Genomic DNA, 24,699 nt, shown 5'->3' with positions numbered 1-24,699 from the left:
CAAGAAAGGTGAGTGGAGCTATTATATCCCAGGTGAAAAACAAAGCCCTCAGCTTTGCTTACACTGAAATATAACCCCATATATTACACCAGCATTTTCAAGTAACAATGAACAATCCATAAAACAACATAACCTAAAACTTTCCTCTGCTACACTTCAGTACAATGGAAACAGCAAATGCCAGCTGGCATTTACAGTGTCTTCTGAACCTGAGAATTCACAAAGAGGAGCACCTTTCAGAATGGAATTTTTTAAGACTTAGTTTTCTATCTCAGTGCAGCAGCCTGCACACATTTTAAATTACAGTTTAAAACTATTTACCTCCATACAAATAATCTGCCCAGTATTCCACCTGCTCCAGTTTCACTGTTCCTCTGCTTTTATTGCTCCATGCAACACTGTAAAATCAACCTGATTATCTCTCCTTAAGAGCTTTTGTAGGGCAGTGACTTGTGCAGTGTGTTTTTCACCTTTGAATTTAGAACTGCAGTCTCTTTTGATACCAACCATGTGTGCATTAGTGCACGTTGCCATCTTTGCTCTGTAAACAGAATGATCAAGATGCCCTAAGACAGTGTACAGGGCATGTAACTAATAATGTGTATTTGGATGTCAACGTACACAAAATGGATTTGCTCGTTGGGTTTTGGTTTATTTATGGTAGAGTTTTCTTCAGAAAGAAAACAAGCCCCCCTGCTCTGGAGGTTAGGAAGGGGCAGAGCAAAGATCTTCTGGAATGCCTTGCTACTTCCACCCACCTCCACAGGTTCAACTTTCAAAAGTTTATTCGACCTGCGCTCAGAAATTATTTTATTGGAAATTGACTGCATTTTTATTTTTCAAGGCTTATTATACATGGTACCCGTCCAGGTGCGGTGTCGGCTGCAGGCGCAGAGGAGCAGGAACACAGCTGCGGAGCTGGATCCCTCAGGCGTGCCCGCTGCCCCCCTCACCCCGGGGCAGCACACGGGACGTCTGGCGGCTTCGCCACCACCTACGCCAAACTTTCGGTAAACGGCGGCAGGACCCGCCCGCACCCCCGGCTCCCTTCTCCGCGGGCGGGGGTCCGGCCTGCACGGGACGAGGCCTCCCCTGCCCCTCCCCAGCTCCGGCGCCCCGGGCCCAGCCGTGCCCACCCTCCTCCCGCCGCGGCCGGGACGGGGACACCGCCGCTCTCCCTGTCCTGCCCTGCCCGCCCCTCCACCCCCAGGGCCCAGCGGGCCCGGGCCGCCCCTCGCTTACCGCGGGCCTCGGCGGGATCAGCAGCAGCAGCAGCAGCGGGAGGAGCAGGGCCCGGAGCGGCAGCGCGCCCGGGCTGAGGCTGCGGAGCGGCCCCATGGCTGACACCGCGGGGCGTGCGGCCGTGTCCCCGCGCGGCGTGTCCGGTGTCCCCGCGGGGGAAGGGGGGGGCGGGGCCGCGACACCGACGTCACCCGCGGGCGGCCCGGACCCGGTACTGCCCGCGGGACCCGCTGCCGGGACGGGCACACCGGGGCTGGGGAGCTGGGGGGAGGCAGACCGGAGACACCGCCCTCCCCGCGGCTCCTTCAGGGGTCCGGCAGGGCCGCGGGCTGCGGGCACGGAGGTGGCCAGAGGCTCCCCGGGGTTTGCTCTGCTGCCGGAGCCTCCCCGTTTGTGCCGAGTCCCGACAAAACTGCAGCTTGGCCCGGGGGCGCTGGCCAAGACACCTTGACATTTTAAACCGTGGGCACAGTGACAGCGAGCTGGCTGCTGCTGCTGCTTTTTAAAAATACTTGGTGGGTAAAGCCAAAGCCTCTCTCCTCCAGCACACGCACCCCCATCCCCCTGCCCGGTATCATTTCCCTATTGATTTTTCGCTTTCAAAGCAGATCAGGCCAAATGTATTTGGCATAGCTCCCGCTTTAACAAAGTCACTGCTGACCCCTGCGTGTCTTGCAATGCCTTCAATAAATTCAAAGCCAAAAAACGTGCCTCTTTGAACCACAAACCAGGTCCAACCTCCTCCGAACACTTAAAAATACACACAAAAAAAATACTGAATCAAATGGAAGAAGCTTCAAAAAGAGAACAGTATATTTACACTGCTTGGCAAAGGCCTAGCTTTCAGGTGCCTATTTATATAACAAAGCCACTTTGTCCTTGCTACATACTGTTTGCTTTTTAATACTGATACCGTTAATGGGGCTGCAGAGCACACCGAGTCCTAAGCATGCAGCATGCACACATCAGATCGGCTCCAGCAGCTCCCTCTGTTCATAGGTGTGCCTTTGATTATATGGCCAGGAGACATAATTGTAACCTAATCAGCAAATCTGAATACATAATAGCGTCCTGAAGCTACAAACAAGACTGAGATTTCTGTTCTCTGGTACCGACAGATGGGTTTCTTTAGGGTGATCTTGCATATTAAGCATCCACCCCATTCGAGAAGGAGCAAACCCTCCAGCACACCACACGTGCTATGGCAACAGCACACACCAGGAGCACATCCAGATTTCTGCCACAGGTGCAGAAACTCCTCGTAACCATACGCACGACAGTGAATGCGGGCTGTCGTGTTTGTGTGAAAAAGCGCAGATGTCGAGCAGGAAGCGGGGCCTACCCTGGGCACAGAGCAGGGTGTTCATCGCTTTTGCCGGGCTGGTCCGGTCAGCTCCCGGCTGGGGCTGCAGCGACCGCGGGATGGCAGCACTGCCCTTCCCACCGCTCCACCGCGCTGCCCTAGCATCCTCGCCTCTGAAAACTGTTACCAGGTATCGTTAAAATTAGGCACCATTACCTCTTTACGTACGATCTTAGTCGCTTTAAGCTGAACTTCATGCCCTGCTACGTGCTACGTTAAGGGAGATTCTTTTTTTCCAGTGTCACACTGTGGAGGCCGCTACCCAGCTGCAGTTCATTGGCACAGCTGCCTCCAAACGACCTCACAGGTGGGAAAAATGTCGAACACAAGGGCTGAGGCGGCGGGAGGGGAGGCCTTCTTCCCCAGGGCGGGAAGGCGAGCGGCCCCTCCCTGGCATCTCTCCTCAGAAACTGAGGAAACCCCTCAGAACCGGGCAGGCAGCTCTGAGATGCGAGCAGGGCCTAACCCGTTACATTATTAACACTAAACCCTGACTCTTAACAGACAGTTAGAACAAATTACCAATGAAAAGAGCACTACTGTGTCAGAAAGGGCGAATAAAGCTGCCCAGCGCGCTGGGAGAGCGGGCTAAGCAGGCTCCCTCAGAGCCTTACCTCCTGCGGCCCGGCGCCATCGCACCGCTCCCTCCTCCCGCCTCAGACCCCTCCCCCGCGCGCAGCGGCAACCGCATCAGCGCGTGCCCCCAGGTTTGAATTCTATTGGGCGAGACGAGGAAGGGCGGGGTGCCGGTAGCTATATAAGGGGGAGCCAAGCGCTGCTGAGGCCTTTTTCTCAGCGCGGCGGGAGGAGGTGAGAGCGGGTGCGGTGCTGGGAGGGGCACTGAGGGCACTGGATGGGTCGCACTGATGTCTCTTGACACGTGTTAGACTGCTGACATGCATGAAGCAAAACTATTACTGAGCGCCCAGGCTGCCGCTCACCCTGCGGAGCCGCTGCTGTGCACTGCGTCTTTAACCTTCCCTTTTCCTTCTGTGTTTTGCAGGCCCCGTCTGGCGGCCGCCGAGGAGCGCCCTGGAAAATAAAGCTGTGTGCATCCGTTGAATGTGTCCGGCTGGTTCTTGTCACGCGTCCGCCCGTTCCCCGCACTGCCTTTGACCCGGCGGGGTGCCCTGCCCGCGGCGCCGCTGGCCAAGCTGTAGTGCAAGAGTGAAGCGCTTGTTCATAACTGGGGCTGCTCGGTCCGACCCGGGCAGCTCTTTTAAAAGCAAGGGACAGCTCGTCTGGGGGAGCACCCCCTGACACCCCCCCCAAGCCAGGGGCGGCGGGCGGCACCGCACAAAATGGCGGCGGAGTCTGAGAGGGGAGGGAGCGGGAGGAACCGGGAGGTGTTGGCGGGGCCGAACTGCAGCTCCGGGCAGTTCGTGGAGGGGGGAGAGGGTGATACCGGGACCCAGGCTGCCTCGGCTCTGACGGTTGGTTCAGCCTACACCTAAAAAATAACACTTCAGGGTTCATGTACATAAAGGGGATTTAGAGGTAACAGCAGAAGTCTTTGTGTTCCTGCACAGCTGCTGTAGGGGTAAAAGCACACCCGGGTGAAGGTGAAATAGGTCTTGAGCAGGAGAAAAGGATCCAGTGTTCAGGGTCTTGTTATGCACACAGTGAAGGAGAACTTGAAACAAATAAGACTTGATCACTCCTGTGATCAAACTGCAGCTCTCTAAAGGCCTCCATCTTCTCCCATCTGTTCAAGAGCTGTGCTTGTGCTGTCCTGGAGGCAGAGGCATCTATAGAGTTTTCTAGCTATAGAAAAGTTACAGTTACTTGACTGATTACAGGATTAGACAAAAGCCCAGTCTAGAAAGACTAAAGGACTCCTGGTAATCATTTCAAGGATCTCGTGAAGATAAAGTGAAAGAACTCATTTTTAAGGCACAATACAAACTGCTGCAGTGAAACGCGGTTTCTCTACAGTACAATTAACCTTTTACCCTTTTAGAGAGAACAGTCTCAGCATTAGTTAACCAATCCTGTGCTATAATACACAAGTTGTCTTTCTAATAAAGTTTCTGAAACCACTTGCAGAAGATAGGGGCTAAGTGCAAATGAATTTTAACTGAATAATTGTTTGACATGGGATAAATTTATTTAATAAAACAAAGCAAGCAGATTGTAGTTACCCATGGTTTATGAAGTGCAATATGACAATCTTGTGTAATAAGTCTAAGTCTGTTTACACATTAGTGCATCTAGTCTTTTGACTTTAGTTATTGCACGTAGAAATTAAATCATATAAAAGACCTGCGTACGAGACATGCAGACTTCATGAAAGGCAAAGAATGCCTACACAATCAGCAAACCCCAGAATATACACAGCCTGGAATGGTCAAGGAGGAGTTCAGGTAACAAATACAACCTACTAATATTTCAATTAAAGGTAACCAAAATAGGTGTTCAAATATAGAATTAATTTTAAATATATTAAATGTAGTTTTCTTTTTGTTTCAGGCAAGGTGCTGTTTAAAAAACCTTCAATATAATAGCTTCATTTAGAGATGGTAAATCATCAAGTTACACACGGAAAATTTTGATTTACATCAAATGTGACAACACAATGTACAAAAAAGTTTTTTAAAAATTACTTCTAAAAAAAAAAAAAAAAAAAAAAAGAAAAGCAAATCATGTTATCAAAGGAGAGCCAAAACTCACCTTCTTTGTAAACTAAAAGGTTTTCTGACACCCATGAACAGTTGGCAACACTATCAGAAAAGTATTACATGTGTTGAATAGTGGATATGTAGTGTTCAAATACTCAATTTACTGCATACATTTTATCTTGAATCATCCCAGATAGAAATAAAAGGCAGCTCCCCCTCCCCCTTCATTTTGGCCACTAATTAGCACAAACAGTCCTAAATTATATCGCGATCAGCTTGAATAACTGCAATGTTTGAATTCCTATTCCACAAAGTCCAAAAAACCAATGCATGGGGGTCAAAATCTTCGTGTCACAGCTGTTCTCAGGGGCACTGAGCTGTAACCTCAGAGTTTGGTCCCATGCTTAGCGTGTAAACACAGTGCAATGGAAAAGACTCACAGCAACAAACTCTCCTACAAGAAAAAACTTGGTGTGTTTCATCATAGCAAGAGGCTCTACACACAGCAGGGTAAGTACTGGTAATGTGCAGTATTGACACTGTATGTGTGTGCTCATGTCTTTAATCAACATTCAGAGTTAATAATGAACCAAGGTGATTGTACCTCACTATAAGGCGGTTTGCTATGGTTTGGTCTCATGGCTTTACCAATGGTTTTTTTTTTTCCTCGTTTACAAAAATCTGACAGTCCCACCTTCACTGATAGTTTGTGTGTGTTTTATGGCTACTTGCTTCCCCAAAAAAAGCACAAGTTCTGTATGAAAAAAGTAATACGTATATACCACATTGAGTCACTACATTACCTATACATCCAATTTACATTCTTTTATCCTGAAAGCATTTCATATTTCGATTGCTTGACACAAGCTATTGACTGCAGAAGTGAAAGAACATAAAACAGTTCATTCTACACCTCCAACTGCCTGAGAAAGAAAAATATTCCTCCAGTTTTATAAATTCATTCCTTATTTAGGATTTTTTCCATTTGGCATGCAGTTCCTTTGCTGCCAAACAACCTTTCAATGCCTTAATGCACATTAGCATGAAAACATAAGGTGAACAAAAGGTGTGTCAACAAGCTCCTTGTCCTATTACAGCTAGGTTTCTCCTCCCTCCCCTAAAGAACAGGTCATCTTAGCCTTCAAGTTAAACCCCAGATGGCAGCCAATACAAAAATAAATCAACCACTTAGTGGAATGAAACTTCATGTAGCTGAAGTACACAGCAACAGTAACCAGGCAAGTGAGCACAAAGGTATGGTAATAGGCAGTCCTTGGTGGGGAGAAGTGGCACAAGTTAGGGATGAGAACTACAGCACAGTTTATAAAACCATGAGAATAACTTTTATAATACTGTAAACTGCAAGAGTCTTCACATGTCACAGCTGATCAGAGGCCTCCACCACCAGATCTCTAGGAGGGCACGTAGAGGAGCGGGGGTCCATGGCTGAGTGCATTAAAGGAATATAAACATCATCCATGTTTGGCATGACAAAGATTTTCTGTGAAAAAGATGCAATTAAATCAAATTACATTTCACATGCCAGTTGAAACCTTAGCTCCCTGATTTTTTTAGTTAAAATTGCAATGGATTTCCAGCCATTTAGTTGTGTTATATTTATAGATGAAATTCAGAAATACAAGGATTTCTGCACTTTCCATTAGGTTGAAATGGCACTGCAGGAAACATGCCAACTTTTCTTAACCGATGGTTTCTCAGCTCTTACCCATGTGCTGCACATTGTACTTTTAATAAAATTAGTGTTTTTGATTTCTGGCTGATTATACAGGTTGGAGTTTGGAATGAAGCTGGTCAATAACCTTGACTGATGAGACCATCACCAACCAGAAGCCAGTTTTAGCTGAATTTTTATTTTCCACTACACTGGAGCAGTGGAGGTTACCACCTAGACTTGAATGAACTAGGGGACTGGTAAAAATTTACGAACCCACCCCTCTAAACCAAAGCTATCATTTACAACATGAAAATATAAAGGAAATGCACCTGAAACTCTTGTTCTAGTTTCCTCTCTATCCAGTCAGTCACATGAACCAGAGTCACTTCTCTCTCACCAAGTTTCGGCCGAGCTTTTAACTCCAGGTAGGGAGGTTTTCTAAAGCCATACCTGGGGAGAGTACAGAACAGGTGGGGTTATAAACACTGCAATGTGTTAACTGTCAACATTCTCTTAATAATTCCTGCCTAATTTACAACTAGTTTGTGTTAGATCTCTTCCAGAACCCATTTTAACTGCTGTTTACCTGTTTTCTTAGTTGCACTCCCTTAGGTAGTACACCTGAAACATTGCCCTGTTCTGCAGTAAGTTCCTCTTACCATATTCTGTCAGTAGGTGGAGGTGGAATGTTAATTACTAAAGTTCCTCTGCACTCCTGGACTTCCACTGTTAGCAGCAATGGAGTATTAGAGACCTCCTCGATTTTCTTCTTAATGAACTCAGTCTCTGTTGCTTTCTGGAAGTATTTTGACTTAGTAATTTTATCCACAATTCTCATGATCTTACTCGTCCGATGTCCTCCAACGTACCTGTGAGAGAAAAAGAAGACACCAAGGTCCTTTTCTGAAGTAATTTTCTATTATTAGAGTTTTTGATACAAAAATTCTAAACAAATACATATTCCCACGTCCAAGCAGTACCTATCAGCACCTGCACACAGCAGCCATAGTCTGTCAGCAACAAGTGTCTGGCAGGAATTCTGTCCAGTCTGAACACCCCTTCCCAGATGCCATTGGAAATGCAATATTTGTTTTTAATTGCAAATACACTTACATCATTTATGCCAGCAAGCTGGCTTGTTTATTACCATTCCAATAAAACTTTCAAGACATGAAGGCACCAAGACATGCTACATATTATCAGCACAGAATGCCCAACCACCATGTCTAATCTATTTAACTGTGTGTGCTGAACAAAAAAGTTTTATTTTAAAGTTAGCATTTACAAGAAGTATAAAGGCACTGAAAAAGAAGAGGAAGGCAATTTTGGCAGTGGGTGGAGTGATATTCCAAAAATGGTTAATTAGGCCTGCAAAAATAGGCTACTTTTCCTGGCTATTGTGTCAGACAGCATCCTAGCTTTTAAAACAGATGCCTTAAGGATTGAATGTATTTTCTTGCCCCTATTCCACCTCAGAAAGATACAAATACACTCTAAGAATAGCATATTTGGCATTTTCCACACACTGTGGTATCTATCATGGCTCTTGGTGTCATGTAGCATAGCACACCTTGCTAAGGAAATGACATCTTCCTGTCCTGCAAAAAGATCATTCTTACAGTTTTCTCCTTAGGAGAAAAAAAAAAGGAAGAAACTCCTCAGCTGATATAAAAGTGGTAAATTAATTTCAATTTCTGTATTTTACACTAGATGTATCGTTACACAGAGAAAGTAGTTACTCTCTCATCAGATTCTGTAGTGGTAGAAATACAGATTCTTGATAGCATCTATTGAAATAATTAAAAAAAATTATTCACATAGTTTTCAGAAGGGTTAGAAGTAAAACTAAGGAAACTCAGCAGAACATTCTGAGAATGTCATGGAGTCTTTTGGCATATTCAGGGCAACATCACGGAGGTACATTCAGACATAGGCAACACTGTAACTGAGATATTTCAGACTGATTGCAGCTTCCTCAATGCATGGCATAATTTCAATCAGATGCAGAAGGCAAAAAAATCCTAACAGCAGCCAAAACAAGGAATGACGTGGCAAAACTGATGTTAAGAATTTTTCTTTGAAATTCCTGTACAGCATCAGAGGGCAGTGTTGCACAGCCCAGACACCCAAAGCTTGAATATGAAAAATACAGAAAAAAACCCAAGCAAACAAGCAAAAGACCAAAACAAACCCTCTGAAAAAGCAACAACAAAAAAACCCCCCAACCATGATCCTAAGCAAGGAAGCTAGGCTTGAATAATAGTTGTTTTCTTAAAAAATAATGAACTGGAAAAGGGATCAGGAGGGTCAGCACAGGTGTCACACCATAGACAGAGTATTTCCAGTTCACACACTAAATCCTGTTCTTAGCTGTGCTACCAGGCAGGACATGCTGGGGAAGGTCCCTCGTGTTCTCTGCCCCAAGACCTGGCGTTTTCTATTCCAGTAGTGAAGAAATTAGGAGGTGTTAAATGGAGCTGGGTAGAGGTCACTCTGCAGAAGTGCTGCATGGTGAACAGAGCTCCCAGGGAGGTAGAACCCTCCCAGAGCAGAGCAGCTTCATTTCTGTTTGTGGTACATGTCCTGATTGCTGCCCTTTGCTCTAGAAACATGTTTGCTTAATTGCTTGGATATATTCACATGATGACATCCTGTGTGACCATGAGCATTAAGAGGGCTGGAATAAGATATCAAATATAGTAAATCTGAAAATGGAGGGAGGAAATGATTAACAAACTGTGTAGACAAGCTCACCCTTCTGCTCCTGGAGCCACCTGCTTCTCTCCTGCCAATTCAGGAGCATCATCCTCTTCTGAAGAGCCAGCACTGGAGGATTCCTCATCACTGTCTGCAAGACAATACGCCCTTGGCCTGAAACTGAAACAAAGCAATTTCCAGGTCAAATGTAATATTTTGAAACAGCCATTCAACATGTACAGCTTTGGCTGACACTGAAGACTCTTAAAAGGTAATTTTATACCACAAGTCTTACATAACCTTGGAAAGTAATATTTCCTAGATGTTCTGCAGAGGTACCTTTGTCCCATACAAATTTAGGCTATAGTTTTCCTTCCTCTAGTATCTCTGCTGGAAATTCTCCTTTCCCTGCTATATTTGTAGGGAAATTTACTTCTGGGCAACTTTTAAGCCTCTCTGACACAGTGATCAATGTTTACAGGATTTAAGGTTTTGTTTTGTTTCCTCTGAAGAGAGTCCAAGATGGAAAGATGGAGTAAAGCAAAGAATGTCATGGGGAGAAGAGAAAACGTAAAGTTTAAAAAAAAAAAAAAAAAAAAAAAAAAAAATCAAACAAGTGCTGCTCTTAGCCTACAAAATATCACAGTCTACTTCCCAGACTTCAACTGTGACAGAATTGCTAAACACAATCAGAAAAAATCTAAAATCTTTTAAACAGATTAAAACTAGAGAAGGATACAGTAAATGTATTCAGTATTAACAGATCTCTACTGAATACAAGAGCTTGAAATAGTTACACAACACAGGCTTCAAAAGCACATGGGTTTAGCCCTAGGGACTATACCCAGGACTGTAATATTTTACAGCTTGTTTAGAACAGTCCATAGCTGTGTCTTCTTTTTTTCTGTGTGTATTCCTGGAAATTCACTGCTCTGTACATAGCACACTGTTAGTTGCTGCATGAAGTCCTAATGAAAAAGGACAGTCCAAGCAGAGCTCACAGCACTCCTTGCTCCCTGCCTAATTCAGAACTGGAGCACTGATGCCATGGCCTCTCCTGTACTGAGGAATTTGCTACCCAGGCCACGGAATCAGAACTGTCAAAACCTCTTCTTACCCAGAGATGCTTCTTGTACCTGCAGCAGAGTGAAAGAGCACAGCAAACTGAGCCACCTCCCTGAGGAGTTAACTTGTGATGGATGGTTCATGTCACTGGCCCCAAAAGCAATGCTGGAGCTCCTTTTCAAAGAGAAGTTCATGTTTTTAGGTCAAGCTACAAACTTCCTACACCTGGGTGTGACCTCACTTCACTTTCCAGTGCACATCACACCACCCATTCTAAGGATGCATCAAGGCTCTCAAAGGTTTCACCTTCTTACAAGAAGGTGGGGTTTTTTGCCTAGGTTACAGGCAAAGCCTGTGGGTTAAGGCAGGATTTCCTTGCATTAAACAAAGCAGCAGTAAGCTTGAGTGAGATTCCAGGGGATCTCTAAATACAATGGACCATTTATATGACAAACATTGGCAGAAAAAACACTTTGGAGCTACAGTATTGTTCCTGAGCAGACTGCACAATGTTTTATGAATTGCCATTTGTTGGTTTGTTTTTGTGTGGTGGTGCAACATAGCAAAAAGGACTGATAATGGAGTAAGAACCTGTGGTGACTTTGGGCTAGCCTGCCTGCATCTGCCTATCACTGGTACTGTAGAACCTGCTACTGTATTATTTTTAACAACTTGGCAATCAAAATTGTTTTCCACCCTTTCTGAGAGCTGTGTTTCCCTGGCTGCTCACAAGACAGCATTATCAAACCAGGCAGCTGCACACTTGAGGTTGATTTCAAACAGTAGCAGCAGCGACAGAATAGACTGCAACATTCAACTATTTGTCTTGGTTTACACTGACAGTCCAAGAACTGTGAAAATTCAGTGCTGTTTTCCTCCACCCTCCCCTTTCTGGCCTTTCTTACAACGGTTTGTGGTTACTGCATCTCAGGAGGCTGCTTGTTCCAGGCTCTTGAGGGACAGAAGGGAGTGCAGGCAACCACCCTGTATCACTTACAGACAATACAACTGGGATGGCAAGTGCAGGCAGAAGAGTTTGATTTGTTACAGCAATTGTCAGCTGATAATTTTAATAAAACAGTAAAATCATCTAACACACCAGAAAGCACAGAGGAGAATCAAAATGTTCTATACTGCTCAGAGTCCGTTTGTTCATAACATCCACTGCATTTAAGGGAAAAACAAGACAAAACCACCAAGCAAACAAAAAAAAACCTTCTATGAACTAGAAAAGATGAGAATGCTCTTTGTGTAAAGCTGGCACAGTACCTGGCCCTGAGCATTTGAAACGTCACAGCCATGTGCAGGGAGCAATACACTTAATGCAAAATACCTTCAAGTCATCAGTTGCTTAGTTACAGGAATTAACATTTACGTGGCTAGCAGCCTATTGCTCAGCTAGAATCAAGCTGATTTTTAAATATTAAATCAATGCATTCTCTAATTATTTCTGAGGCTGTTCTTGCACAGGGCAAATAAAAAAAAAAACACAGAAAAACCTGAATGGACGGGGAAGAAAAACAAGAATTTGGTTTGTAGAGAGATTTCCTCCTCTAACCCCCATTTTTTGAGTGTACAACATTAAAATGATTTTTCAAAAAACACACCTCCCAATTATACTGATAAAAATTCAGAAATATTTATCTCAGGAAGTGAAAACAAGAATCTAGGTCAATTTTAAATCCTCTGATATTCTTACCAGTGTATGAAATCATTCAGCCATTAGTTTTTTTCCCCATTTGTTTTCTTGTCCTGACTGCACTGTAATGTAGTGCTGCTGTATTATTCAAGATATCTCAGAATAAATGTGACAACATGAGCATACAAAAAGCATCTCAATTGTGAAAGACCATAACATTTTATTCATATCTAAACAAATGGCCAGATTTAGAGAATATTTTCTTGATTTGTTGCCAGTGGTTATGCACTAAATCAGAGACCACCTACGGTTCAGGGACTGCAGATTTCTTGAGCACAAAGAGAACAAAGAGGATGAACACTCCACAGCTGACTGCATTTGACAGGTGTCACTCACTAGGCTGATACAAGTGGACAGACTAACAAAATTCAAACATCATCATAAAAATGAGAGGAAAAACACAGACACATGCCAGGTAAATTACTGTATGCGTGTTTGTTTTCTAATCAGTTAATCTATGAGGAATTTCACTTAGACACTGCAGGTAAATTAAAGTGGAATATGAGGAAAACTGGGGACTACAGTAAGGGTGTGAGTGTTCCCATGATGCAATAAAGCTGTTGAGAAAGTCTTTACATAACAATTACAGCCTATTCCCCTTCCATGGCTGCTCACTACTGCATGGTTTACACGTTGTAGTAGCATGGTACATATGTCCATCTCTGTATCCATGTGTCTATCTCCAATATTCAAGTCTAACTGACTATGACCCCAAATCAAACATCAGACAAAACTTAATTTTTGTCACAGAGCATTTTAAAATCCTACCAAAATATATATTTAGAAAATTATTGTATTATAAAAGCTTTTTATTAAGGCAATTACTAATGGTATAATCAAACATCAGAACTGCATAGAAAGGCCAAGTCCTACACTCACATATATGCTCCATCAGCTCCTTTCCATCTACTGCAGAGTCAGAGCTGCAATTATGCAAGGAAAAGCTCAGTTTTACATTACAAAAGCTCTGGCTTGATTCTCCCACTCTGACACCTTACCCTTCTTTGCCGATCTCTCCAACTTTAAGTGCCTCACCAAGTGGCTCTTTACCAAGTTTGGTCAAATTCATCTTGGTCTCTAGGGTCATTAGAAAAGATCCATTGTAGGACATTTCCAAATCAATCCAAAGTCCTAAAATGAAACAAACAAACAAACAACTCAAAAGATGTCACTTTAAGAACAATCACAATCACTTTATTTTCAGGTCAAGTCAAAACTCATTTTAAAAAAGCCTATACATCATGTTTTCCAAAGAGAAAGCCTGATTTTTTGGCAACTACTTATGTCATTAACTCACTTTTATAAGCTTTTAATTATTTGTGAGTTTACTGTTCTCATTAATCATGTGAAACAAAGTTCAGGTATGACTCAAAGTCATTCTCAAAGATAGATGAGTGAGTAAAGCTAATAATCTAAAAACAAGAAGTGTGATTTACACACACCTAAACTGCTTAAGAGATCTGAATCAAGATTAAAAAAATTAGAATATAATCAGGGATTCACTTCAAAACTATTTGCAGTACTGTTCCAAGCCAAGGAGTAATGGGGACAACTCCTCTCTATATTACTCACAGAGTTCAAATGAAATAAAACATGAAATTCCAGAGCAACATCACATGTCACACAACACAAACCACACTCTTTTGCTTTTGACAGCAGTGTATGGAAGAAGTATGAAAGGGCTTGCTCAGTAACTCAGTTACAGACATTCTTCTTATAACTCACAGCAAACAGGGTGATTACTCAGAACAACTTTAGACATTTAGTATTAAGTTAAATCTAATTGCCTGGGCAGGCTATTTGCTTATTGTAGCCACCAAAAGAATTGTTTTGGGAATAACTGCAAGATTAGGTCCAGCCTCTTCAGTGACACTCTGCAGTCCCAACAATTAAAAAAGCTGCAGGGTATTTGTGATCCAGAGATTAGAAGTCAGATGCCACTAAGCATAGATTATTTATCTTCTTTTTCCAGCCACTGCAGCTACACACTGTATGCCAAACCAGTATCTGGCACATTAACCACTTAATGCATTCTACTTTTATTTTCTTATTTGGAATTAAGTTTGGAAGTAACTACACTTTAGGTTTGATTAACCTAGAAAAAAAGTTGGGGTTTTTTTGTTAAAGAACAACTGTTTTCTGCAAGACCATGTCAGAAGAATGGTGCTGTCCACAATCCCACCCATTTATAGTAACAGACATAGACATAGCTCCCAAAGACCAGAGGCATTGATCCACGAGGAGATTACATGTTGGAAGCAGCACTGAAGGCAAGCAGCTTCTTTACTAACCCAAATTACTCCTAATGCTGCTCTGAAGCAAACCCAAGAACTCAAATACAAGCTTATGTAGATCATGGTATCACAGAATGTGTTGGACTGAAGGGACATTTAAAGGTCAGCTAGTCCACCCCCCTAGTGTGAGCAGGGACATCTTAAATTAGATCAGGTTACTCAGAGCCCCATCAAGCCTGACCTGGAATGTCTCCAGGGATGGGGCCCTCACCACCTATTTGGGCAACTTGTTCCACTATTTCACCACCCTTATAATAAAGAACTTAATATCCAATCTAAATCTACCCTGCTCTAGTTTAAGCCCATTGCCCCTCATCCTCTTGCCACACACCCTTGTAAACTCCCTCCCCAAAGAGGAGTCCCTTTTCCAAACAGGAGAAATTCCTACATTTTTCCTCTTTACTATAAATGAAGAAGCAGTAAGATCATCAGAAAGAAGAAAAGAACTAAACAGACCTTTTGGATAACCAATGAGTCAGCATGCTTCAAATGCCAATGTTTTAACAGCAGATCAAATTTAGCCAAGGATGCCATGACTGAGAGGGAAAGTTCCTTCTGGCCCAAAAACATTCACACACATTTTCCAGAGGGAAGAAAGGAGGTAGGGGAGGGAAAGGGGGTGAAGAATTGGGCAGATGGTGCCATTTTTTCAGAGTTCCCTGGCCTTTACTGTAAATACTACAGTGTATGCTGTCAGTCAAATAGGATTGTATTAACAGCAACAAGATTTTGTCAGAGGAGCCATGTAATTAAAAAAAGTTTTCTTGTAATGAAGCCCTGCTAAAAAAGTATGGATGAAATAAAGCAGAACACAATTTGTAACTGCATTTTAAAGCCTCACAAAAGGCTATCTAAAATGACTGTGTCAAACACTCAAAGAAATTCTTAAAAGTGCTCATTCTGGATACTAGCCTCAAGGTTCAGAATACTATTTTTCCTCTATGTGGATTTTTCATACATCAACTTACCAACAAATACATTTATCCTTATGAAAACAAGCATTTGCAGTTACCACCCCCTTATTTATTTATGTCCTTTTAAGTATAACAGCAAAGCAAGTTATTTCATTAATTATTCACTGCAAACTCCTGAAGCCTCACATACGCAGAGTTCACTTCCTTTGACACTATGAAAGAAGTTACAAGGACAACAAATTCTACCATAAATGTTTGCTTGTCACAGTTTAACTAAACAAGAAACTGAAGGAGTTAATTTTTCTCACTGCTGCAGTTGGCAATTGAAGCCAAGCAGCCTCCTAAATCCCATCTCATGACTTGGGTTACAACTGAAGTTATGAGAACAGAGAAAGGAATTTAAAAAACATTTAAATCTAGGCAAAAAGAAACACTCTGACAAGAACCCCAAAGTGGAAGCTACTTTAAAAAGAAACCACAAAACCACTTGACTAGCATCATACATAATGATTTTTTTTTTTCTAAATTTCACTGTGTTTTCTACAGCTCAAAATAAAATTTTTACCAACGCTGAAGACCCTTTGCTTCTGGGAACACCAGAGGATGTCACAAGTTCTGCAGAGAACACACTGTCCCACACAGAAAGCATATGACAAGCAGCAGCAATGCCTGGGTTCCCCAAATACTGGTTGCACAAGAGCTTGTTCCAATTCTGTCCAATTTTTATTTCTCTTAAGTGACAGTTTCTGTTCCTCCTGACACTAAAACACTTTGCTCTTTTCAAAGAAGTTTTGTTTATAAAGCTCAGTGGAAAACATACTTAGAAAGCCAAATTCCCAGTGTTTTATAGATTAGGGTTTTCCCCAAGGAGTTGCAAGTCTCAAGTGAGCAAGGACAAACAATAGCATTTGGATATAGCATTAGGTAATGTTATGTATGTCCAAGAGAATCTTAATAATTCTCTGAAGTCTGTTTTGTTCCCAAGTTTCAGAAGTGAAAGTTTAGAGCTTACTAACCTCATGCTTTTAGTCAATGATATGAGTGGCACAATGCTTTTAGTGTTTGTGATAAAGTTTATTTACTTCCTGCTAAATTTCATGTATTTGGTATTCTTCCAAAGGTCTGCTGATAACTGATCATCTGAGTTAGAGAAGAGGGTGGTAGTAAGAGTGGGAGACAAATGAATCTTACAGGAAAACTACAGCTTAATAAACCTTGAATAGATCAGGTCCAAACTACTTAATACAAACTACAGGAAATCTCTACACTCTCACTACCAGTTTATTAGTTTTAGCACCACACAGAATTTTCCTCTAAGAAAGAAAGAGCAGCCATTTGCCATGCAATCCATACAACAGGTCCCTCAAGGAAATATTTACCTTTAGACCCATAGAAACTTCACCTTGAGTTTAAAAATTCCTTTTCACTTCTCCAGCCCAGTTTAACAGTATGGTAACCAAAGAAGTGAATGGAGCAAGAGCAGAGTAAATTTCAGTTTAGTTCAGTAATAATTTCAAATGGGAAGACATGACCAAAGCTCTACAGCACTATGTTTATACCACACCTGATGCTACTACTACTGGAGGTAGAGACCACTCAGTATCTCCTCAGAATAAGCTCTTATTAAGGGTAGAATCCTCTAATTAAAACACTCAGAGGATAAGCAGATCAAAATTCTGTTCTCCACAGGTATGAAAGCATGAACCTGACAAAACCAGAAGAGGAAGCATGTATTTTACCTTCATGATCAACAGAAGGTTTGAAGGCTTGAAGGATCTTTGGCACTGCTATCCCCATGTCAAGTTCAGTTAGAGTTAGCTCATTCATGAAGTATGGCAGCTAAGAGAACAGAATGTAAAAATCAAAACCATGTTATGGAACTAAACATCATTGTTTCCTGAGAGAAGAAAGGTCAGTACATCTAAGAAATTAATTGAGCTGAAAAGTCACCAGTGAAAGAACACAAATATGATTACACAGATTTCTTCCAATTCTCGGATTTCAGTTGCCAGTTTCAAAATAAGATTTTAGGGAGAGATTGAGAATCTGACTTGGAATGTTTTTAAAACTTTCCTGAAAGTTCAGATGTTGACTGTAAACCCTCTAGCATGCTCTTTAGTCAAAGCATGTAACAGGGCCAAGAAGTAGATGTAAATCCTATTTTCCAGTGAGTAAAAATCAAAGGCTTCTTTGGGTTTGAATTCAGTCACATATTTTATATGTTGCAGTTATACCAATGCCTCAGCTATTTTTATCTTCAGCAAATTATTTCATAGCACATTAGCTTTTAAATGTGTATCATAATTTTAGTATAATAGAGGCACAGAATCACAATTGTTTGGGTATCTATTTACTGTATTTCTACTTGATAGAAATTCTATTTCTGGTGAACAGATAGTGCTTTAACCAATCAGAAATACATCCATCCCCCATTACAAGTCTTTCCACTTAAACTGTTGCCAGCAACATGTTTGGGTATTCTGCTGTCAAAGTTGTGGCAACAGCCAGGGCAGAATTAGGTTACTGTGCCCAAAACACAGGCAACACTATCTCATGCTGCAGCTAAATTTCAGAGCTTTGGTCAGCAAGACTACATTTTCTATTGACTTCAGGAACTGGCAAACCCCTCCCCAAAACAGCCTGGCCATTAACTGCTGCTTTTCAGGAGTTAGAGAACACAAGAGGAAGACCCAGAAGTCATTCAGAAGCATCACTCCTCCCTTCACCCTACTGTGAAATGGATACCTGCATAATACTTATGTTAAAGACATAAATAAGCATGAAATAAGTGTTCCTTCTACTGTTTTAAAACTCAAAGACTGTGTGTTTGTTTTCTACCACAAGGGATGTGTAGTACAAGTCTTCAGATTAGTTACCTTTATCTTGCTAAGTTTCATTTGGATCTTCTTTGACACTAGATCAGACCAATACTTTTCTCCTAAAAAATCCCAAAATATTCTTCCAAGCAAAGCATTCACCCAGGCTTCCTGTTCTTCTTCTTCAGCTTCCACATGGGCATCTGGTAACTGAAAACACAGAGCAATTATTCAGCTCTACAAATTCTATGAACTAAATTTCTCTAAGGCCTTGCTTACCCCTGGGAGTTGTTAGCTAAGAAAACGAACCAGACAGCATGGACAGCAGCTTTACAGCCACATCAGCTGCCCTGACATGAGCTTGCTTGTCATCATCCTGACATCCAACAGAGTGAATGAGAATACATAGATAGAAATTCACCTCTGGCAATGAAATGAGAAAGCTGTATGTAATTTAACCTCTGGCAGAAAAGGCAGATAGGCCAAGAGTGAGCAGACTTACAAATGGGTGTAGTAGAGACACACTCTCTTCCCAATAGGATCTAGAAAAGATGCTCTGCTTTTTTATCAAAGAATAGGAGATAAGAGGCAATCTTACATCCTAAAATCCACTTCAGAAACATCACAACTAGATGATAAATAAACACAGTACAGGGAAACTCTTTCTTCTAATGTTTGTGTTTAGGCTTCAGGAAAACAGTACCTTCTGCTGCATTAAAGGCTTTGTTTACAGTCCAAGAGGATTACAAGTTGTTAAAACAGTTGTTCAGACTGAACAATACATATTCTGATGTTGCATCACTGACTACAGACATAAAGCAAAGGCAATTGAAATAATTTTAGGTGTGTCCATGCTCTCATGCATTTCATTAAGACCAGGAATTTTCCACAAAAGAAAGACAACACATTTGACATCTCTCAAGTGCCTGCAATGAAAGAAGGATTTGCCTTCCATTAATACTGGCAGAAATCCTAAAGCCATCAGAAAAGCAGTTCTTTCTAAGAGTAGCAAACTAGATACTACAGTTCTGAACATCATTTCTTGGCAATGGCTGCACCCAATGGCTACAGCCTCACGCAGGCAGAAACGCTGGGTTAGGAGCTTCTGCTGGGACACAGGATTCCTGCCAGCACCAGGGATCTATCTATAGAATGATTTCTGACACGTGCCAGATTCAGCAGCACATTCATCACTGCTTCAGAGGTTGTCAAGAGCTAGAATCTCTTTTTTCCTGGGGGAACACAAGATGTGTTTATTAATATGCTAGGCACATATTAATACATGGCCTCCTACTCTTTTCTGGAGGTTGCATAAAAGTCCAGCAACAAAGCTGCATCACATGAATGACATCTCCTGAATGAATGGTGATGGCACTTCATGTTAAGGATCCAATTATTGAGAGTGTTGTACTTTATACTAAAGCTCTGTTTAATCAGAGTGATCCAAATGCACTCCAAGAGAGACCAAAGGATCAGTCAGAGCTACAGACAGTGTTCACTGTGCTGCTGCTGCTTTGTACTACAAATCCTCACACATCACCATTTAGCATGGTGTTATGAGACATTTAAAAATGGAAATCATATGATCCATCTCCCCATGCCTTATTTCTTCTGAACAAGACTGCTCAAATCAAGCTGTAGCCTATACAACACCTAATTCAATTCCTGTCCCTCAATCAGATATATCACAGTAAAAACTACCCCACTACCCTCAAAGCCACAGCCAGAGGAGCACCAGATACATACTAAAGGTCAATTCCTAACCCTATTCATTGCAACAGGGCCACCACATCATCCTCCAGAGGAACTGAAGAGCTTAAGTACCCTCTGAAATGTGCAACAGAAAAACAGTTCTCAGGTCCAAGGCAAACAGCACTGCCACATGTGGTCCCCAGTGCATGAAAAAAGCCAAATGTGGGGCTGAAAACAGAATTTATAGTGTAATATCTGCACTTAAAAACTGCAATGAACAACATCCAGCTCGTGTTACATGACAACTCTATCCCAATCTGGTGCTCAGATACATTTAGAAAGCTTTTAGCTCCTCCCAGTCAGCAGAAAATTAAGGTCTATTTTTCTACTACTACTAAAAATTCAAAATATTTCTTTTAGTTCAATCCACTTTAGAATATACACAGAAACATTTATAGTTTTACTACTATTGGGAAGTCAGGTTTATGGAATTTTGTTTGTTTTAATCTTAAGTATAAGATAGAAGTTCTTTTGGAACCAACAGTTATCAGGACACACCTGTGCATTCCTAATGAAGAAAATCTACAGCCACATTGCCTTCAGCTGTACAATCTTTTCAGTACAAGACACTGCAGAGGCCAGAAAAAACACAGATGTTCTTGGGAGATAGGAAATCAAACTAAACCAATTAAAACCCTTACTGACCTTATATAAAAAGTTTAGGTCCAACCTGTAGTTAAAGAAGTTCATTTTTCTTTACATAACTCATTTTTAAAGTAGTAAACAGGGTAAAATGTATCACCACCTCTCATGCATCTTTTGGAGGAGAATTATTACCTTTTTCCCAGCAGTAGGGCTGCTGTCTGCACTGAGGACTGGACTACCTGAAGGGCTTTTCTTTTCATGTGGAACACACTTTGCCATATAAACATTGTAGTCCAGGAGCATTTTCTGCCTCATGTTGCCAGCCAGATCCTTGTGCTTTGGCTGGGATGCAATTTCTTCTGCACTTCCCTTGCTGCTGCTTCGGCTGTGTGTGAGAACTCCAGATGGATTATCAGTTCTGCTGAGCATTGGCAACATCCCTAAATCAAAAGGAAGAATACTTGTTTAACAGAAAAGGAGCCTGAGAGTTTAACAGCAGAGTGCATGGCACACCTGAAGGAATAAAACTGGCCTGCAGATTTAATTTATTCTGAGGAAACACCATTCAAATCAGTGCTCTCTCGTTTTGAAGGGTAGAAGTAAATTCTACTACTATGTGCTTAGGTGGTGCTAAGCCCAAAATAGTCAATATTTGGTATAATTCATCACTCAGCAGGATGTGTGACTGGAAAACTCAGCTGATCAATCACCTGTTTAAATATGGACACTCACATATGTACAACATATGGCAGAATTCCCAGCAGCTCTGCTGGGGAATGCCTAAAATAGTCAGGTGATTAAAGTGCACCTATAACTAAACCTTTTTATTATTATTATGTAATTATAGACTGCTAAAGACTATGAAAAGCATGTAACTATCATAATTTTAATTAGCCATTAATTTTGTAATTTGCATTTCAACAAGTTATGTGCAAGAAATAATACTAACCAGTTTTTAAAATGCTTCTTAGAGAGTATAAAAAGACAGAAAAGCATGAGTCATTTAGATATAAAATTCTATCAGAGGGTGTTTTAAAATTAATATTTCAAACACTTGATCACCACTGTAGACTAACATCTATGTTGGTTCATGTGTATATTAGCACATGACTTTTTATTTACACAAAAAAAAAAATGTATTTGCTTGTGACAATAACCCACAAGAAAGCTTTTTAATCTCTACATGATACTGGAGTGGAAGGAATGATAGAAATGGAAAAATGGGTAATAAGTGGACTGACTCTGGTACTGCAAATATTGCCACCAGTTCAAACATTATAGAAAAAAAAAGGATTGAACAATTAATTATTACAGAAATCAAAGGAGTTGCTACAGTCACTAAAAACTACTGTATTCCCACAAAATGACCTAAAAATAGTAAGAATAGTTGAGGGCACCTAGCCAAGTGTACAGCCAAGAGAGGAAAAGGCAGGGTGGGAAGGTGGGCCAAGGTAAGGAACAGAACTGTCTTAACTATTATTTGTCAGTACAGATCACTATGGCTCCACAGCTGCTATAACTGCCACAGGGCAAACATAACTTTGGATTGTTTTTTTAATAGCCATTTTTACTAGAACACAAAATATGAATACCTGGCTTGCTCCCACATAAACTGGATGCCTTCTTTGCTTCAGACTTCAGCTTGGATGCGAAAAGGAACCTTCTGAACCATTCCTCCTTCTCCCTGCCTGTCCTTCCAAAGAGATAAAGCACTTGATCCTTTTGGCTACTGCACTTTGCTCCATCCTGAGGTTTCTTGGCTTCTTCGTGGTTCAAGTCCACGTTTTCAGCAGATGACTTTTCCTCTGTATTCTCTTTATCAGTCTGGGCCTTAGCCATGAAGTCATCCTGTCTAGCAAGTTCAATGCAAATTGGGTACTTCTTATTCCAAATCCGTTTTCGTGCCAGACTCTTAGGAACCAGGGAAATCTGAAGTATAAATGAAAGGGTTCAATTAATTTATTTCTCACTTGTATCTTTGATGTTTCTCCACTCACATGAGGAACACAGGAACATGAGGAATACAGACCCAACACTGGATCTGCTGGGTTTAACTGACTCTGAACTTGTAGATGGTTGATGTCCAGTCTGCTGCTGTCACTAGGTCTTTGGGGAGCTGTAGCCTTGGAATTACCACAAAGATCACTTAAGTAGCTTTACAGTCACATGGAGAAACTCACTTTTCAAAGTTCTTATTCTCATACTTGTGCAGAAATAATAATAATAATAAAAGAACTCTTATTTGTGACCATGGAGTAGGTAACAAGAATCCCAATTGAGTTTTAAAGCCCAAATTTTCAGGCCCACCTCATGAAACTGTGTGTATATAAGAATTAAGGAATAAAAGTGGCTTCTAGATAATTATATTCTAAATTCAGCATATTCACAGAAAAGCAAAATAATGCAAGTGATGAGAAGAGCAGCAAGAGTCAAAAATTCTAAGCTAGGGACTGAACTTACCCACATTTTCCAAAACCTGTGGATAAATACCTTGGAGAATAACAATGATTTGCTTATTATATTCAGGGCACCCAGCACTTCTGCATTCAGTCAGGGTGGGGAGTGGGTGAGGTGCAGAAGTACTGGAAATTTTTCTAGGATACCATGGGGAATGATTGTCAGTCAAGTGCTCCTCTACATGCAATAGCTTTGCCTGTCTTCAGGATGAGGTAACAGATCTGCAATAGGCAGGAAGCTAAGGGTTTGATGACTTTTTCACTGTCTTTTTTTAATGGAAAGCAGAGCTGACAGAAAGCTCCTTTTCCATACTAATTTAAGGAAATGAAGGGAGCTTTTCCTCACTATTGCCTTTGTCCCTCTGTCCCTCTCTAACTCCCACTGTCAATTGCTGCATAGTTTCCTCCTACATCTGTACTGCTGTTGTTGCAGCACATTAAAAAAACCAATCCATTCTTCCACTAATGGGGTATTGATGTATTACTTAACACAATGCCAATGGAATCAACTTCACATGGCAACACTTCATAGATTTGAGGGAGGCAAATAACACGTGGGAAAATTGCCTCAGCATTACTCCTGATGCACTCTTCCAACTGCAAAAATCTCAGTCTCCTTCCCTAGAAAGTAGGGAGCCAACAGCTGTTCCAGCCAGCTCTCACTCTCTCTTACACATTTAGATATAAAGTATGTTCCCTCTTCAACTGAAATGCAAATGTTGCCTGAACTGCCTTGGGATAGAGACAGCCACCAAATATTATGCATTATGGTGCAAGCTTCAGAGCAGTTACAGTAATCTGATGTATGGGGAATAATTCTCTAAATTCCCATGTGTTAACTGCTGCTTTGAACTGACAGAGGAAAATCATGCTTTTCCTTTACAGTGTAAATATGTACTTTTTGTTTTCTAGATCCTCAATCTTCCTCCCCAGCACAATCTTTTGCAAGTTAATAATGACAACAGTTCTGTTCACAGAAGGACAGCCCATGAAATGAAAGGAGTGGGAAAAAAACCAAAATTCAAGGTATTCTTTGTTAAAATCAGAACTATAGGCACACTTACCTTGCTCTCTGTAAGTTCATAAATTTTCTGGCTGACATAGGTGACTTCAGGCTTTGGCTCATTGTACAGAGCCCTTCTGGAAATATTCTTATTGGGTTTTGAAAGTCGTAAGGTGCTTCCCTCAAGTCGCACATAGACAGAGTGAGTCAATGTTGCATGGTATGTTTCTGGATCATAATTATAAATCTCATTCATCCATCCCTAGAAAAGAAAACACTTGGTAAGAGGCTTCTAAGCTGCTGGAAAGCCAAGTACAGCACGTACATTAAAGTTCTAGGTAATTACCCAAGCTTTTGCCAAAGTTATTTCACTTAATGCATAAATATTACAAAGCAGTAAACACCCTAAATGAGGCAGCACCAAGCTGACAGAGCATGAGATGAGGGCTGTATCCCAAGCACCCAATTTGTTTTTCTGAGTAAATAATTGTGCATATGTAGCACAGTGCTCTTCCACCTC

The 24,699-nt window shown here is 41.6% G+C and overlaps 2 protein-coding genes and 2 non-coding genes across 7 annotated transcripts in view; 2 read left to right on the top strand and 2 right to left on the bottom strand.

Annotated features, from left to right (window-relative positions):
- Window positions 1–3,284, bottom strand: part of ERN1 (endoplasmic reticulum to nucleus signaling 1) — a 31,010-nt gene extending 27,726 nt beyond the window's left edge. Inside the window, exon 1 of one of the 4 annotated variants that reach the window (XM_071763915.1) lies at window positions 3,220–3,284. Coding sequence is in view for 2 of the 4 variants with exons in the window: in XM_071763912.1 (XP_071620013.1) it covers window positions 1,243–1,338 (96 nt within the window). In the remaining 2 variants the exon portion in view is untranslated. Of the gene's footprint in view, window positions 1–321; window positions 343–1,242; window positions 1,417–3,219 lie in introns of those variants that run through there. The other 3 variants (XM_071763912.1, XM_071763916.1, XM_071763914.1) reach the window with 3 other exon arrangements.
- Window positions 3,285–3,465: 181 nt separating this feature from the next.
- On the top strand, window positions 3,466–3,528 carry LOC139805843 (small nucleolar RNA SNORD104). The gene has a single exon (XR_011730006.1). It is a non-coding gene; the product is annotated as a small nucleolar RNA SNORD104 (small nucleolar RNA).
- A 178-nt stretch (window positions 3,529–3,706) lies between these two features.
- On the top strand, window positions 3,707–3,843 carry LOC139805844 (small nucleolar RNA SNORA50). Its single transcript, XR_011730007.1, has one exon. It is a non-coding gene; the product is annotated as a small nucleolar RNA SNORA50 (small nucleolar RNA).
- Window positions 3,844–4,690: 847 nt separating this feature from the next.
- The window catches only part of TEX2 (testis expressed 2), a 42,436-nt gene continuing 22,427 nt past the window's right edge, over window positions 4,691–24,699 (bottom strand). Inside the window, exons 3-12 of the mRNA XM_071764468.1 lie at window positions 24,241–24,441; window positions 22,313–22,649; window positions 20,913–21,160; window positions 18,444–18,593; window positions 17,307–17,406; window positions 13,358–13,490; window positions 9,653–9,775; window positions 7,558–7,767; window positions 7,228–7,348; window positions 4,691–6,724 (exon numbers count right to left, since the gene is read on the bottom strand). Of these exons, the coding sequence (XP_071620569.1) occupies window positions 6,602–6,724; window positions 7,228–7,348; window positions 7,558–7,767; window positions 9,653–9,775; window positions 13,358–13,490; window positions 17,307–17,406; window positions 18,444–18,593; window positions 20,913–21,160; window positions 22,313–22,649; window positions 24,241–24,441 (1,746 nt within the window). The 3' untranslated portion in view covers window positions 4,691–6,601. The remainder of the gene's footprint in view (window positions 6,725–7,227; window positions 7,349–7,557; window positions 7,768–9,652; window positions 9,776–13,357; window positions 13,491–17,306; window positions 17,407–18,443; window positions 18,594–20,912; window positions 21,161–22,312; window positions 22,650–24,240; window positions 24,442–24,699) is intronic.

This window comes from Heliangelus exortis, chromosome 20, assembly GCF_036169615.1.
Source record: "Heliangelus exortis chromosome 20, bHelExo1.hap1, whole genome shotgun sequence".
Taxonomy (NCBI): Eukaryota; Metazoa; Chordata; class Aves; order Apodiformes; family Trochilidae; genus Heliangelus; species Heliangelus exortis.
Note: the sequence above shows the minus strand (reverse complement) of the source record. Positions and strands in the feature narration are given on the sequence as shown.